Source organism: Pantherophis guttatus, chromosome 2 (genome assembly GCF_059756535.1).
Source record: "Pantherophis guttatus breed Tessera chromosome 2, ASM5975653v1, whole genome shotgun sequence".
In the NCBI taxonomy this organism is placed as follows: domain Eukaryota; kingdom Metazoa; phylum Chordata; class Lepidosauria; order Squamata; family Colubridae; genus Pantherophis; species Pantherophis guttatus.
Genome location: NC_142064.1, coordinates 10,356,344 through 10,372,378, shown reverse-complemented (window position 1 = coordinate 10,372,378; position 16,035 = coordinate 10,356,344). Strand labels below are relative to the sequence as shown.

Genomic DNA, 16,035 nt, shown 5'->3' with positions numbered 1-16,035 from the left:
TGTACAAAATTCCCAAAGGCAAAAGCACCATAAAAACAAGTTGCTTAAGAGCAACGACGAAAAAGATGACGGCATTCCGATCGCCCAATACAGACAGCCCTGGACTTATGACCACAATTGAGCCCAAAATTTCCATCGCTAAGCAAGACAGTTGTTAAGTGCACCGTGGCCCATTTTAAGCCTCCTTTTTTTTTTTTTTTTTTGCCATGGATGTTAAGCAAATCATTGAAGTTGTTCTGAACTGAACGAAATGGACGGAAATGAACGGAAGAATCTTCTTGAATGAGAAATGATTAAAAACAACAACAAGGAAGTTCGATGGCCTTTTGGAAAAGCACCGTTGCGATATTTCCGCAACTTGCAATTGGTATTTTCCTTCCTTCCAGCATATTATGCAGGATATGATGAGCAAGCTCTTGCACGGAATGTATGAGAAAACATCCGATTAGAGACTTTCTCCATGTATTCCTTAGCCATCGTCTCTTTATTTTTAAATTCATTTATTAAATTTATTCACTAGGATTTATTGCCTAGGAACCCTAGGCAGCTTAGAACGTCAAAATAAAACTCTCTGTGTGTGTGTGTGTGTGTGTGTGTGTGTGTGTGTGTAAAATCACAATAAAATTGCAATAAAAATACAGATTATAACTAATTGGGAGGAATGGAGCAGATTGTACGAGGGGTGCGGAAAAGGGAGCTGCAATCATTCTGTTTTACTATTTATTTATTTATTTATTTATTTATTAGTTTAATTTATATGCCGCCTTTCTCCGGAGACTCAGGGCGGCTTACAATACATTTTTAAAAAACCATCATAAAAACATTTAAAAATTAAAATATTAAAACCCATTCATACCATTTATGGCCAGATCTCACAAGATCGCAACAGCGAGATCAACGGCCCCAGGCCTGCCGGAAAAGCCAGGTCTTCACCGCTTTTCAGAAGGCCAATTGGATGCGGGCAGTCCGGACCTCAGGAGGTAACTGGTTCCAGAGAGCCGGGGCAGCCACAGAGAAGGCCCTCCCCCGCAGGCCCACCAGCCGGCATTGTTTAGCTGACGGGACCCGGAGGAGACCAACTCTGTGGGATCTTACCGGTCGCTGGGTGGTAGAAGGTGGTCTCGAAGATAACCTGGCCCTGAGCCATGTAGGGCTTTAAAGGTAATAACCAACACCTTGAATTGTGCCCGGAGACCAATAGGGAGCCAGTGCAGCTCACGGAGAATTGGTGTAATGTGGGTGTATCTAGGTGCACCCATGATAGCTCGCGCGGCTGCGTTCTGGACCAACTGTAGTCTCCGAACACTTTTCAAGGGTAGCCCCTTCAAATTGTACTTTAACCATATTAAACTTGGCTAGATATGATAAGATTAATGTTCATATAAATAGAATAGAATAGAATAGAGTAGAATAGGATAGGATAGGATAGGATAGGATAGAATAGAATAGAATAGAATAGAATAGAATAGAATAGAATAGAATAGAATAGAATAGAATAGAATAGAATAGAATAGGAGTTGCAAGGGACCTTGGAGATCTTCTAGTCCAACCCCCTGCTTAGGCAGGAAACCCTACACCACTTCAGACAAATGGTTATCTAACATCTTAAAAACGTCCAGTGTTGGAGCATTCACAACTTCTGGAGGCAAGTTGTTCCACTGATTAATTGTTCTCACTGTCAGGGAATTTCTCCTTAGCTCTAGGTTGAATCTCTCTTTGGTTAGCTTCCACCCATTGCTTCTTGTCCTGCCCTCAGGTGCTTTGGAAAATAGCTTTTCTCCCTCTTCTTTGTGGCAGCCCCTGAGATATTGGAGTGCCTGGAGTTGTTGTTTTTTTCCCCTGATCCTTTCCTCCCTCCCTCTCTTCCTTAGTTGTGAGCCTTTTAATATCTTTTCACCCTTCTCCAGTCTATTCGTACAAAGTCTCTGTTTTCACGGGTGATATTTACGGCGCCGGAACAGATGCGAATGTGTTCCTAACCATCTACGGAGACTTGGGCGACACCGGTGAGAGAAAACTAAGGAAGTCTGAAACAAATACTAACAAGTTTGAAAGAGGACAGGTACTGGGGAAATGGTCTTCTTTTCCTGGCTGCAGTGCTGGTTTCCAAACAGTGTCGTTAATTCCTGCATTTTACATCTCACTTTTCTTTCAGGATTTTTAAGTGTCAGGGTAGTGATTTAAGAGCTGACCAGCTGCTATGATGATGCAGTAATGCAATGATGGGAATGAGTCAGCAAGGTTTTTTGCTGTTATCCCTTTAAGAGCCTATATAATAAGAAGAGGCCCTGTTAGGGCATCTCTCTCTTGCCGTATGTTCTTCCTTGCTGTAATTTACTGATTGTTTGACTTCTGCCTATAGTACATGTATGTATAATATATATTCTCTTGCAGATAAAAACCACTATTTATCACAAACCTCTGTTTGCTGTTATTGCTCCTGGGTTGTCTCACATAGTAAAGCTGTACTCACTCTGACATTAAGGTATCCTATGTAGAATTCCCTCCTCCAGGTTAAACAACCACCTGAGGGGTGAAGGTTGTGCTTAAGGGACTTTGAATGGTCCAAAGTCACCCAGTAAGTTTCCATTGCTGATGGTGGATTTGAACCCAAGTCTCCCTGAGAGGAGAAATGCCCAATCTTCTTTCAACGTGGGTTTTGCTCACGTTGAACCTGGGCGAAAGCCCCCCTGGTCACGGCCGTAAGATGGTCTTCCAAAGACAGCTGGGAATCCAGGAGGACACTTAAGTTGCACTTCCCCCCCCCACATCGAAAGTGAAGGGACTTCTAGAACATGAGACGCTGGCATCCATAGCCACTCAGTCTTGGAGGGGTTCAGTCTTAGCCTGTTCCTACCCACCCAGGCCCGTACCACCTCCAGGCAGTGGGACATCATGGAAAGGGCATCCCCGGGGTGGCCCGGGGTGGAGATATATAACTGAGTATCATCAGCATATTGATGATACTGTCAGGTTTTGATGCCATCTCAAATAAATTGCTCTCCCAAACAATTAATCTTTGCTGAAGTATTCCATGTATTGAGTATGACAGATCTGGCCCCGACTTCGTCGTAGCCAATACTAACCCTCTTACCCCCAAACCCTTCTCTTTCCATTCCCCAATTCTCATCTTCTCATTGGCCATCTTCCAAGTCAGTCTCCCTAGCTTCTGACCTCAACCCACAGGAATGTCCCCCCCCATCCCATCTCCTAGGGGATATTATCTACAGAGAAAATAAGTAGGTGAAAAGTCAAGCCTCGTCTCCTCCTTTTTATGGCAGCATCAGAATGCTGACAGATACCTCACCCCGAAACCACGAATGATCTCACCCAGCAGCTTCATATAGATGTTAAAGAGTAGGGGGGAGAGAACTGACCCCTGAGGCACCCCACAGGTTAGGGGCCTTGGGGTGGACCTCTGCCACCCCACCCATACAAACTGTGAACAACCTGAGAGGTAGGAGGAGAACCACTGTAAAACAGTGCCTCCTACCCCCAAGTCGTTGCAGTGAGATTCTATGGTCGATGATATCGAAAGCCGCTGAGAGGTCAAGTAGGACCAGGATGGAGGAACAACCTCCATCCTGGGCCCGCCAGAGATCATTCACCAGAGCGACCAATGCCATTTCCGTGCTGAATAAACAGAGCTCTGAGGTAAGAATTGGTTCCTCAAATAATTGGTTTATTGGATATATCATATTGGCATAAGCTGGTGAAAACTGACTCTGAATACTCCCGCGGTTTTCACCTAATTAAAAGTAAAAGTTCCTCCCTTTTCCCTAGCAGTCAGTCACACAGTCCAATCAAGGTCTCATCCAGTTGTCAGGCGACATTGCTCCTCCTCTCCCCGGCCACCTGTGGGAATGTCCTTGGTTCCCAGGAGAAAGTATTTTGTTTCGACTCCAAGCCCCTTCTATCTCTATTCCCCTCTCCCTATCCCTCAGCTCCGGTGTGGCAACACCAAAGCCTCAAAATGGCCTCCGTCAGATCAGCTTCAGGGTTGACAAGAGGGTTGGGTTAGAAGACCTCCAAGCTCCCTTCCAACTCTGTCGTTCTGTTTGTATAGCTAATGCTCTTTTAAAGACCAACCAAGAATTTATCTTCCATCTCCCACAGGAAGACATCTTCACAATGGAAGCTGTCGACCTTGGAACCATCTGTAAAATCAAGATACGCCACGACAACACTCTGCCAAGGCCAGACTGGTACTTGGAGAAAGTTGAGGTCCTGAACGATGCCACCGACAGTGTCTACCTATTTGAGTGTGAACGTTGGCTGTCAAGGAAAAAGGAAGATCTGAGCATTGAGCGAATCCTTTGGGAAAAAGTAAACCTTGATATTAAAAGGCTTTCTACCTTTCCTAAATTTTAGAGGGAGAGAAGAACACAATTTTTTCCCAGAGAGTCAAAGGTAGATTAAAAGAGAGATGGATTGTCACAAAGAGGAGGGGGGAGGGGTCAATTTATTTTCCAAAACACCAGAGGGCAGGACAAGAAACAATGGTTGGAAACTAATCAAGGAGAGAAGCAACCTGGAATTAAGGAGAAACTTCTTAACAATGAGAACAATTAACCAGTGGAACAACTTGCCTTCAGAAGTTGTGAGTGCTTCACCACTGGAGGTTTTTAAGAAGAGACAGGATAGTCACTTGTCTGAAATGGTATAGGGACTCCTGCTTGAGCAGGGGGTTGGACTAGAACAGGGGTCCGCAACCTTAAACCCTCAAAGAGCCACAAAGGTCCTAACCAGAAGCCCCCCGTTCAATTCTGGAGCTGACCGGAAGTCCTCCTAGTGCGGTGTCTCCTCCTAGTGCGGTGTCCTTTTTCCTCTACCTGTCCTAACCAAAAGCCCTATCAATTGTGGAGCCAACCGGAAATTCCCACCTCTTGCCATAGAGTCTCCTCCTGGCACGCCATGCTTCCCCCCCCCAACTGGAAACTCCTCTCAAAATTGTGGTGCCGACCAGCAACAGGGAGCTGCAGCAGAGGGATGAAAGAGCCACATGTGGCTCCAGAGCTGCAGATTACCGACCTCTGGACTAGAAGAACTCAAAGATCCCTTCCATGTCTATTTTGATTGATTGAAGGGTTCTTAGAAAATGAAGATAAATTGGGTGCGTTAAGCTGTGAGAAAGCTTCAATACTTAATAAATGATTATAAAGTATTGGAGAGAATACAGAATAACAGAGTTGGAAGGGACCTTGGAGCTCTTCTAGTCCTACCCCCTACTCAAGCAGGAGACCCTGTACCAGTGTTGGCAAACCTTTTCGGCATCAAGTGCTGAAACGGGAGTGCGAGCATATGCGTGGGGGAGCACCAGAAACCGGAAGAGCACCTCTCAGGCGCGCACCTGCGGTGGCACCGGAACCGGAAGAGCAATTCCTCAGTGCTCATGTGTGCACCAGGAAGCTGAGCTTCCGCATTTCCGGAGTGCACATGGATGCCGGTCACGTGGTCTTCCGGTTTCTGGCGAGCATGTGCATCGAAGATCAGCTAGCCGGCACACATGTGCGTGCTGGAACCAGAAGAGCAACAGGCGACGGCTGGCATGCCCGGAGAGATGGCTCTGCGTTCCACTTCCGGCACGTGTGCCATAGGTTCACCATCATGGCCCTATAACCATTTCAGTCAAAAAGGAGGACCTAAGCATTGAGCGAATCTTTTGGGAAAAAGTAAATCTTGATATTAAAAGGCTTTCCGGCTTTCCTAAATTTTAGAGGAAGAGAAGAAACACCCAGAGAATCAAAGGTAGATTAAAAGAGAGATGAGCATTCATGGTGGAATCATTTACACAAGATACTATGGTAAGCTATGGTAATCAGCTGTAAGTGTGTGGTTAGAATTTGTTATGGCCCGTCGGCTGCCAGCAGAGCTAGCAGACGAGTCAGACGAGGAGGAGGTTGAGGGAGAGCCTGGGAGAGCCAACTACGGAGCCTTTGGAAGGGTTAGTTAGTTAGTTTACTTTATTGTCACTGCACCTCGTACAATGAAATTAAATGCCATCTTCAGTGTCCATCATACATAAGACAGAATCAGTCATTGCATTAAGTGGGGATAGCTTGTTGTGTGAACACAGCAACTATACTTCTTAGCCAGGATTTAGGATTTAGAATAATATGCAAACTCAGCCAATATGTAGCCAGGTAGCACAACTGGATGAAAAATCTATGAAATATTGCAGTACAGGTAGTCCTCAACTTATGATCACCACTGGGACAGACGTTTATTTTGCTAAGAGAGACATTTTTAAACATTTTACGACCTTTCTTGCCATAGTTGTTAAGTGAATCGCTGCAGCTGTTAAACTAGTAACATGGTTGTTAAGTGAATCTGGCTTCCCCATTGACTTTACTTCTCAGAAGGTCGCAATGGGACACTCCAACTGTCCTAAGTATGAGTCAGTTGCCAAGCGATTGAATTTTGATCACATGACCATGGGGATGCTGCAACGGTCATAAATCACCTTTTTTCAGTGCCATTGTAACTTCAAAAGGTCATTAAATGAACTGTTACAAATCGAGGACTATCTGGCTTTAGAAACTTCAGGAGATTCACAGAAGTACCAATCTTGAAGTTTTCTTGGTTCTGATCAACCAGCTGGATCTATTTTGTTATAACCCAGAGCCAGGGAATTTTATCTTCTTATTTTTGGCAATTAATCTCAACATCTGTTAAAAATAATCTTTGAAGGACCCTTTCTCGTCTGGTAAAAATACAGCTGCAGCTAAGTTCTGGGTTTCTGATGCAAGCAGGCTTGCGATAGAGAAAAACATATGGGAAGTCAGATATTTCGCAAACGATGTACTTTTGACTCTCTTGAAAAATTGTATTTTTATCTTCAGCCTATCAGTCCTTCAGTGGGGTCCCAGGGAAAATGAAATTTAAGACATGGCGCTTTTGATGGAGCACTTGAGTTTCCGGAATGGAAGGAGAAGCCGTTCTGGTTTGGAAAAGCAAGTTTATATCAAAAATCAAAGTCACCTTCTTGGATATAATTAAGGTTGAAAAGAGAGAAGAAAATAATGTCCTTTAAAGGCATTTCCGTCACCCCCTTTTTTTTTTTGAAGTGGAGGGGAGTGGGGACAACTTGAGGCCTATCAACATCAAGAGTGCATGTTGTAGTATGTGCCAAATTTGATGTTTGTTTGTTTATTTATTTTAAACTTTATTGGGGGTAGGGGGAAACAGGGAGACAATGGCATACGTCAAGCAAAAAGCCAGCTTCAGTTTAACAGAATAACAGAGTTAGAAGCAGGGGTGGGATTCAGCCGGTTCGGTAGCTCCGATGATCAGCTGAGAGTGAACCAGTTTGCTCCGACGATCAGCTGGGCCCGCCCACCCGCTCCTGAGCTATACCGACCTATATTTCCTTTGTTTGAAACCCAGCTGATCGGCGCGACAGAGCGGATTGCTGCGGCTCAGCTGTTTTTACTCACTGGGGCTGCAGTAGAAGGTACGTTTTGGTGCTGTTTACAAGCCCACTGCACATGCAAAGCACGTGGTCAGCGAACCGGTTGTTACACCAATTGAATCCCACCACTGGTTAGAAGGGACCTTGGAGGTCTTGTAGTCCAACCCCCTGCTTAAGTAGGAGATCGTACACCCGTGATGGCGAACCTATGGCACGCGTGCCACCTGTGGCACGTAGAGCCATATCTGTGGGCACGCGAGAGTTGCCCTAGCTCAGCTCCAGCGCACCAGCTGATTTTCTAGCCTTCCGGGCCCACCAGAAGTTGGGAAATGGGCCATTTCCAGCCTCCTGGGGTGGTGGGAAAGGCTGTTTTCGCCCTCCTCAGGCTACAAGAAAGGCCCTGGAGCCTGGGGAGGGCAAAAAAATGGGCCTACTGGGCCCACCGTGCCATTGCGTGCCAAAAGCAGGGGTGTGCAGGGGTCGCGCGTTCATGCGGGACACATTGAATTATGGGTGGGGCATGCATGCACACGACCACCCGCACTCCCCCCGCTTTTGGCACACGACGGCAACAAGGTTAGCCATCGCTGCCCTACACCATGCCAGACAAGTAGCTGTCCTCTCTTCTTAAAAGCCTTCAATGATGGAGCACCCACAACTTCTGGAGGCAAGCGGTTCCACTGAATGATTGTTTTAACTGCCAGGAAATTTCTCCTTAGTTCTAGGCTGCTTCTTTTATTTATTTTATTTATTTATTTTTATATGCCGCCCTTCTCCGGAGACTCAGGGCGGCTTACAAGGTGTTAAGCAATAGCCTTCATACTTTTGTATATTTTATACAAAGTCAGCTTATTGCCCCCACAAACCGGGTCCTCATTTTACCCACCTTAGAAAGGATGGAAGGCTGAGTCGACCTTGAGCCTGGTGAGAATTGAACTCGCAGTAATTGCAGGCAGCTGGATGTTAAATGCTGCCTTAGTAGGAGGCATTAGCCTCCTACGCCACTCAGGCTCCTGTTCTCCTCTTGGTTAGTTTCCATCCATTGTGTCTTGCCTTGCCTTCTGATTTGCTTTGGAAAATAGGCTTCTACATGGGCCTTAGAAAATAAAATTATTGGCTGGCTGCAGCCCTATGCTTATATCTGCAACTGTGTCCATATTAGTTCTACCTATCTGTTCGTTGGCTCAAAAACTGAGCTACTAAAATTAGAAGCAACCTGGAATTAAGGAGAAACTTCCTAACACTTAGGACAATTAACCAATGGAACAGCTTGCCTTCAGAAGTTGTGGGTGCTTCATCACTGGAGGTTTTTAAGAAGAGACTTCATTGTTAAGTTAAAGATTAATTGTCCTCCCTGTTAGGAAGTTTCTCCTTAATTCCAAGTTGCTTCTCTCCTTGATTAGTTTCCATCCATTGCTTCTTGTCCTGCCTTCAGGTGCTTTGGAAATTGGCCCCCTCCTCTTTGTGGCAGCCCCTCAAATACTCAAATGCTGGAATACTGCTATCATGTCTCCCCAAGTCCTTCTTTTCTCTAGACTAGCCAAATCCTGCAACTATTCTGATGAAGCTTAATTAACTTCCTCCCCTTTTAAAGGCAATGAATAATTGCAACTCAGTAAGCCAGCTCCCACTGGATTCTTCTCAGATACTGGTATTAAATACAACACCACCTGACTTGTCTCTGAAGTCTTCCCATTTGCCCCTATGTTAATATACACGTGTTTCCCTGTTAATGTGCAATTAAAACATTACTTTGCCTTATAAAATAAATCCTTGCAAATCGACCCATTTTTCTCAACTGCCATACAGAGTTTTCCCGGGCAAAAGGCTGAATGTTGCCTATTAATTTTGAGCCTGTTAATTAATCCACATATTGTATTTTGCATTCCAGTTAGCTCTTCTTCTTTTTTTTTTTCCCCCTGGTTGGGGATTCCAAAAGCTTGTTTTTTTTCACTCCTGCATGTGATGGGAAGGAATTGGAAACAGGACATTTGTCACAGAATGGATGGAGTCGTGGAGTGACAGGAAACAGGACATTTTTCACGGAAGAAAGATTTAAGATTGCAGGAGGAGGCCGAGCAGCAAAGCTGCAGAGAGGCTGTGTCTGGTTAGAGAGTGGTGCTAAAATGCTGGTTTTAATTTTGTTTTATGTTGAACCGTGAAGCGGTTCAATGGAGCTGAACTGGGTGGAATCAGGTGGTATATCAGTGATTAATTTATTAAGGGTGGTGCCCAAAATCACTACTTTGAATAGAAAGGTAAGGTATTGGTCAGGGGTCTGCAACCTTAAACACTCAAAGAGCCATTTGGACCCGTTTCCCACAGAAAAGAAAACACCAGGAGCCACAAAACCTGGGTGGGTGTGGCCAACTCAACGTCACTCACTTCTACCAGTCACATGACACCCCCCTAGCCACGCCTACCCAGCCGGTCATTAGGGCAGAGAACCAGTTGTTAAAAAACACAGGGAACCACAAAACCCTTTTGACATCTCTCTCACCCTCCCTTCCCCCTCTCTCCCTACCTCTCTCTCTGTATCTCTCTGTCTCTGCCCCGGCCACTTCTCCATTATCCGCCGTCGCCCTTACCTTCTCAGGCCAGGTGAGAAGTGACTGGGAGGGGAGGGCAAGGGCCGGGGCCAGCCAGTGGTGGGATCACCCGACAGAGCCACAGCAGAAGTCCCAAGGCATGCGGCTCCGGAGCCACAGATTGCTGACACCTGTTCTTGGTCAATCAGGTGCTCGAACAAATAGAAAGTACCTAGTTGTTACATTTGGAATTAGAATATAGAACTTGTAGACTTTGTTTTCCTTTGAAGACGTTTTGCTGCTCATCCACTTCTGCAGCTTCTTGGATGAGAAGCGAAACATTTTTAGAGAAAAACAAGAAAGTCCACTTGCCTCTTGAAAAAGCACCTTTGGGATAACTGTGGTCCAGATGACCGAGAATCTGCATAGGCATAGAACATATGATAACAGAGTTGGGAGTGACCTTGGTAGTCTTCTAATCCAACCTCCTGCTCAAATAGGAAACCCTATACCAATGATGGCTAACCTTTTTGCCATCGCGTGCCAGGAGAGGGGGGTGGGGGGGAGGGTCGCCCATGCCCACGCGCATGCGCACGCAACCCCATCCACCCTCGCTCCTGGCACATGATAGCCTGGTAGGCCCATTTTTCTTTCTTACCTGATTCCAGATCCTTTCTATGCATCTGGGAAGGTCGAAAACAGCCTTTCCCACTCCCTCGGAGGCCCTACGGAGGCTGAAAGGGCCCATTTCCCAACTCTCGGTGGGACAGAAAGTGATGTTTTTTGCTGTCTCCAGCCTCCAGAACCTCTCTAGGAGTCTGTACGAGCCTCTCTAGGAGTCTGTAGGAGCTTCTCTAGGAGTCTCTGGAGGCTGGGGACAGGAAAAAACATCACTCCCTGTCCCACCGGGAGTAGGGAAATGGGCCCTTTCGGCCTCCATAGGGCCTCCGAGGGAGTGGGGCTGTTTTCGTCCTTCCCAGATCCATAGAAAGGATCTGGAGCCAGGTAAGAAAGAAAAACGGGCCTTCCCCACCCCCCACCAGGCCCTCCAGAGGCAGGAAACAGCCTGTTTCCCTACTTCTGGTGGGCCCAGAAGGCCTGAAAATCAGCTGTCCGGTGCGCACATGCACCCCAGAGCTGAGCTGGCGTGCCCACTAATATGGCTCCGCGTGCTACCTGTGGCACGCGTGCCATTGGTTCGCCATCACGGCCCTATACCATTTCAGACAAATGTTTGTTCAGTCTCTTTTTGAAAGCCTCCAGAGATGGAGCACCCATCACAACTTCTGAAGTCAAGCTGTTCCATTGGTTGATGGTTCTCACCTTTAGGAAATTTCTCCTTAGTTCTAAGTTGCTTCTCTCCTGGGTTAGTTTCCATCCATTGCTTCTTGTCCTGCCTTCAGGTGCTTTGGAGAATAGCTTGACTCCCTCTTCTTTGTGGCAGCTCCTGAGATATTGGAACACTGCTATCATGTCTCCCCTAATCCTTCTTTTCATTAAATATTCTTTTCATTAAACATACAATTGTTTAAGGTCACTTTGTAAGCCTGTGGCCGAACGAGATTTTGAAAAAGAAATTCCTTCCAGTCCCAAAAAATAAATTCAGCAATAAAATATTCTTCGGAGGTGGGAAATATCTCCTGATTCAGGAAGGAAACAGGGGCAAGTATTGGTGTTCCTTCATGTATTTGTGCTGTCTTATTAGAACTATGATCCTGGCTGCCTGAGCGTAGGAAATGCATCCCTGAACCAAGACGACAACGCCAATCTAAAGGACAAGAAGACCAACAGCTCTGCGCTCGATGGGTCACGTAAGAAAGTAATACTGTGTGGAGAAAGCAGGATATAAGATCGTTCCAGGCTTGTACCCAGATTCAGCAAAACCACTCTATTCAGGAGTGGGCTTCAAAAATTTTAGCAAGGGGTTCCCTACCCGATTGATGGGTGGGTGTGGCCATGGTGGGCGTGGCCTAGTCGGCCTCCTGCACCATGGCGGGCGGGGTGGTGGTTTTCCCTCCTCATGCTCCGGAGGCTTTTCTCGAGCCTCCGGGAGGGTGAAAATGGCCGCCTCAGGCTCCGGAGGCCCTCTGGAGGCCAGAAACGAGCCTGTTTCCGGCCTTCCTGAACTTCTGGTAGGCCCGTTTTCACCCTCCCTGAGCCTCCACGCGCACCCTGCACTTACCTGTATGCAAAACAGGATACGTGGGGACTCCTGGGAGGGGCAGGGTGGGTGGGGCCAGTCAGGAGTGGGATTTTGGGGTTTCCCAAACTGCACATAATCTTAGCTAGAGGTTCTCCCCTGTGAACCCCCAGAACCCCTGTCTCTATTGTATCTTACTGAAGTTATGGATCTATGTCTAGATCAGATTTTTTTAAAAACTTGGCATGCTGGCTGGAGGATTCTAAGAGTTGAAGTCCACACATCTTAAACTTTCTTGTTTTCCTTTGAAGACGTTTTGCTTCTCATCCAAGGAAATTCTTCAGCTCTGACTGGATGGTGGGGAATGGAAGGATTTATACTCCTTGCAGTCAGCTGCACATTTGCATTATTTTTAGAGAGTCATTGAGGCCACCTGGAGGTTTGTCTGTGTCGTCAGGGTCACCTGAGTGGTGCAAATGGGTGTGGAGCTGTCAGCACTGAAGTGATATGTCCTAATAAATTGTTCTTTGGGGAATTTGCCTGCCTCGGAGTTCTCTTTGCTATAGGTGTATTACTTGGAACCCTGACAGGAGCCTTCTTAGAACTGCTGAAAGGACTGTGTTGTAGACTGGAGATAGGTGGTGTCGTATCCCCCCCCCACTTTGTTGAGAGAGGGCTGTTCAATTTTGACATAGATGGCTTCTTTAACCCCTCTTTCAAACCAGCGGTCCTCTCTGTCCAAAATATGGACAAAGTTCCAAGAAGGCTCCACATCCATTTGCACCACTCAGGTGACCCTGAGGACACAGATCAACCTCCAAGTGGTCTCAACAACTCTCTTTAAAAAATGCAAATGACCAGCTGAGTGCAAGGAGTTTAAATCCTTCCATTCCCCACCATCCAGTCAGAGCTGAAGAAGCTTCATAGATGAGAAGCAAAACGACTTCAAAGAAAAAAAACAGAAAGTCCAGTTGCCTCATGAAAAAGCACCTTTGGGATAACTTTGACCTGGATGACTGAGAATCTCCATAGACACACATTTTAAAGTTGCCAAGTTTATAAAAACACTGATCTAGACTGTTTCACACACATTTTAGTAGGTCTTTGACAATTCGCCACAGCCAGCTCACCATGGCCAACTCACCATGGCCAACTTGTTTCAGTCAACTCACTATGGCCAACTGGCCTCAGCCAACTCCCCATGGCCAACTCACCATGGCCAACTGGCCTCAGCCAACTCACCATGGCCAACTTGCTTCAGTCAACTCACCATGGCCAACTGGCCTCAGCCAACTCACCATGGCCAACTTGCTTCAGTCAACTCACCATGGCCAACTGGCCTCAGCCAACTCACCATGGCCAACTTGCCTCAGTCAACTCACTAAGGCCAACTGGCCTCAGCCAACTTGCCATGGCCAACTTGCCATCGGACACCTCGCTGTGGGACAAGAGTTACACTTAATATAGAAGAAATGGTGGAATAGAATCATTAAAGAAAGGATTGAAAAGGAGAGACAAAATGAAACATGAATGACAAAAATTAAAATATTTTTTAAATTTATTTTAAGTAATTACATTTAACAATTAAATTTACATAATTTACAATTACAATTTACAATTAAAATAACATTGTTAAATTGTTCGGTGGAGAGTTGTCCCACAGCCAGTTGATCGTAGCTAGTTGTCTCGTGGTGAGTTGGCCATGGCAAATTGTCCCATTCTGATTTTAGTAGCTTCATGCTATGCTAAACATGATTGGGGAGGACAAAGTCCCAGTAAATGCCAGAGGAACAAAACATGGGAAAGTCATACAGATAACAATATGGGGGCAGAACTGCGGTTTCCTGCCATTTTTGTTTGTTTCCTATGTTGGGATCAATCCTAACTGGAAGCTTTCAAGAAGAGACTGGGCTGCCGTCTGTCAAAAATGGTGTAGGGTCTCCTGCTTGGGCAGGGGGTTGGACTAAAAGACCTCCAAGGTCCCTTCCAACTCTGTTACTCTTATTCTATAGCTTTTGTCTGTGCTTTAACCATAGAACGGAAGGAAGCCATGCTACTAGCTTCCAGCAATTGTGGCTGCCAGAAGGTGCGCCAATGGTCTCGTACAGGTAGTCCTCGACTTACGACCACAATTGAGCCCAACATTTCCATTGCTAAGCAAGACAGTGGTTAAGTGAGCTCTGCCCCATTTTACGACCTTTCTCGCCACCGTGATTAAGTGAATCGCAGCAATCCCTACGTTAGTAACATGGTTGTTAAGTGAATCTGGCTTCCCCATTGGCTTTGCTCATGAGAAAGTCACCAGAGGGGATCCCGTGACCCTGCAACCATCATAAAATATGAACCAGTTGCAAATTTTTTGATCATGTGACCACAGGGATGCTACAACGGTCGTAAGTGTGAAAAACAGTCCTCAGTCACTTTTGTCAGTGCTGTTGTAACTTGAAATGGGTCGCTCAATGAATGGTTGTAAGTTGAGGACTACCTCTACAACCTCGGGGCCTAACGTCCTTTACCCTAGTGTTAACTAGAGAGCAGGAATTAAAATGGAGACCTTGGTGAACTCTGTATCAATCTCATTTGCCTGATGTGACTGTCTTTCTTTCCAGTCATTCCTTACCACATCCTCCTGATTACTGGGAAAGAACACGACTCAAGCACCAGCAGCCGAGTTTTCATAATCATCATAGGTCCTCAGGAAAAGTCTACCGGCCACATGTGGCTCGATCTCACGGAAGGAAAGACCCAATTTGCGGAGTCTTCTGTGGAGAAATTCTCTGTTATGGGAGTAGACATTGGCGAAGTCAGAAAAATTGAGGTATGCCGTAGGACTGACAAGTGAGGTCAGAAAGAGTGATCGGTTAATTCCTTAAGCTCAACTTTGCTTAAAAAGAGACGAAGAAATTACAGGCCTCCAGACGTTGTGGGTGCTCTATCACTGGAGGTTTTTTTTTCTAAGTGAATATTTTTTGTTGTTGTTTCATTATTTGGTCGAGCAAGGGACACAGTGGGTAGCAGTGGTGGGATTCAGCCAGTTCAGGCTGGTTCGGGCGAACCAGTAGTTAAATTGCTGGCTGGCCCCTCCCCTCCCCTTCCAGGAGTTCCCACGCACCCCATTTTGGCTCCCAGTAAGTGCAGGGAGGCCTACTAGGCCCAAAATGGGGCACGGGGGGTGGGGTGCAGGGGGCTCCCACAGCTCGTTTTTGCTCCCAGGAGGCTGCAGGGAGGCCTACTAGACCCAAAATGGGGCACGGGGGGGCGGTGCATCCCCCACACGGCCTGTTTTTGCTTCCGGGGGGGTGCAGGAGGCCGAGTGCTGCCTGCTACACTCCCTGGCCATGCCCACCATGGCTACGCGCACCCAGCCAGTCATTAGGGCAGAGAACCGGTTGTTAAATTATTTGAATCCCACCACTGGTGGGTAGGATATTGGTGCTGTGCAAGGGTGAAATCCAGCAGGTTCTGACAGGTTCTGGAGAACCGGTAGCGGAAATTTTGAGCAGTTCAGAGAACTGGTAGTGGAAATTTTGAGTAGTTTGGAGAACTGGCAAATACCACCTCTGGCTGGCCCCAGAGTGGGGAGGGAATGGAGATTTTGCAATATCCTTCCCCCAGGAGTGGGGAGGGAATGGGGATTTTGCAGTATCCTTCCCCTGGAGTGGGATGGGAATGGAGATTTTACAGTATCCCTCCCCTGCCATGCCCACCAAGCCACGCCTATCAAGCCATGCCACGCCCACAGAACTGGCAGTAAAAAAAAAATGGATTTCACCACTGGTGCTGTGGTATTACTAGAAGAGGCAGGATAGTCTTTGGGGAAGTTGGGTTTATAGAGAAGATTCTAGAAAAAAATAATCAAGCAACAGAACTGCGAACACCTAGAAACAAGCAAAACTACAACTAGAAGCCAACACGGATTTGTCAAAAACAGATGGTGCCAGAGGAAGCTATAAAGT

The 16,035-nt window shown here is 46.4% G+C and overlaps 1 protein-coding gene across 1 annotated transcript in view; it reads left to right on the top strand.

The window, feature by feature from the left end:
* The window catches only part of LOXHD1 (lipoxygenase homology PLAT domains 1), a 257,303-nt gene that overhangs the window by 179,914 nt on the left and 61,354 nt on the right, over positions 1 to 16,035 (top strand). The window contains exons 30-33 of the mRNA XM_087885022.1: positions 1,908 to 2,062; positions 4,117 to 4,326; positions 11,645 to 11,750; positions 14,689 to 14,897. Coding sequence (XP_087741148.1) covers positions 1,908 to 2,062; positions 4,117 to 4,326; positions 11,645 to 11,750; positions 14,689 to 14,897 — 680 coding nt within the window. The remainder of the gene's footprint in view (positions 1 to 1,907; positions 2,063 to 4,116; positions 4,327 to 11,644; positions 11,751 to 14,688; positions 14,898 to 16,035) is intronic.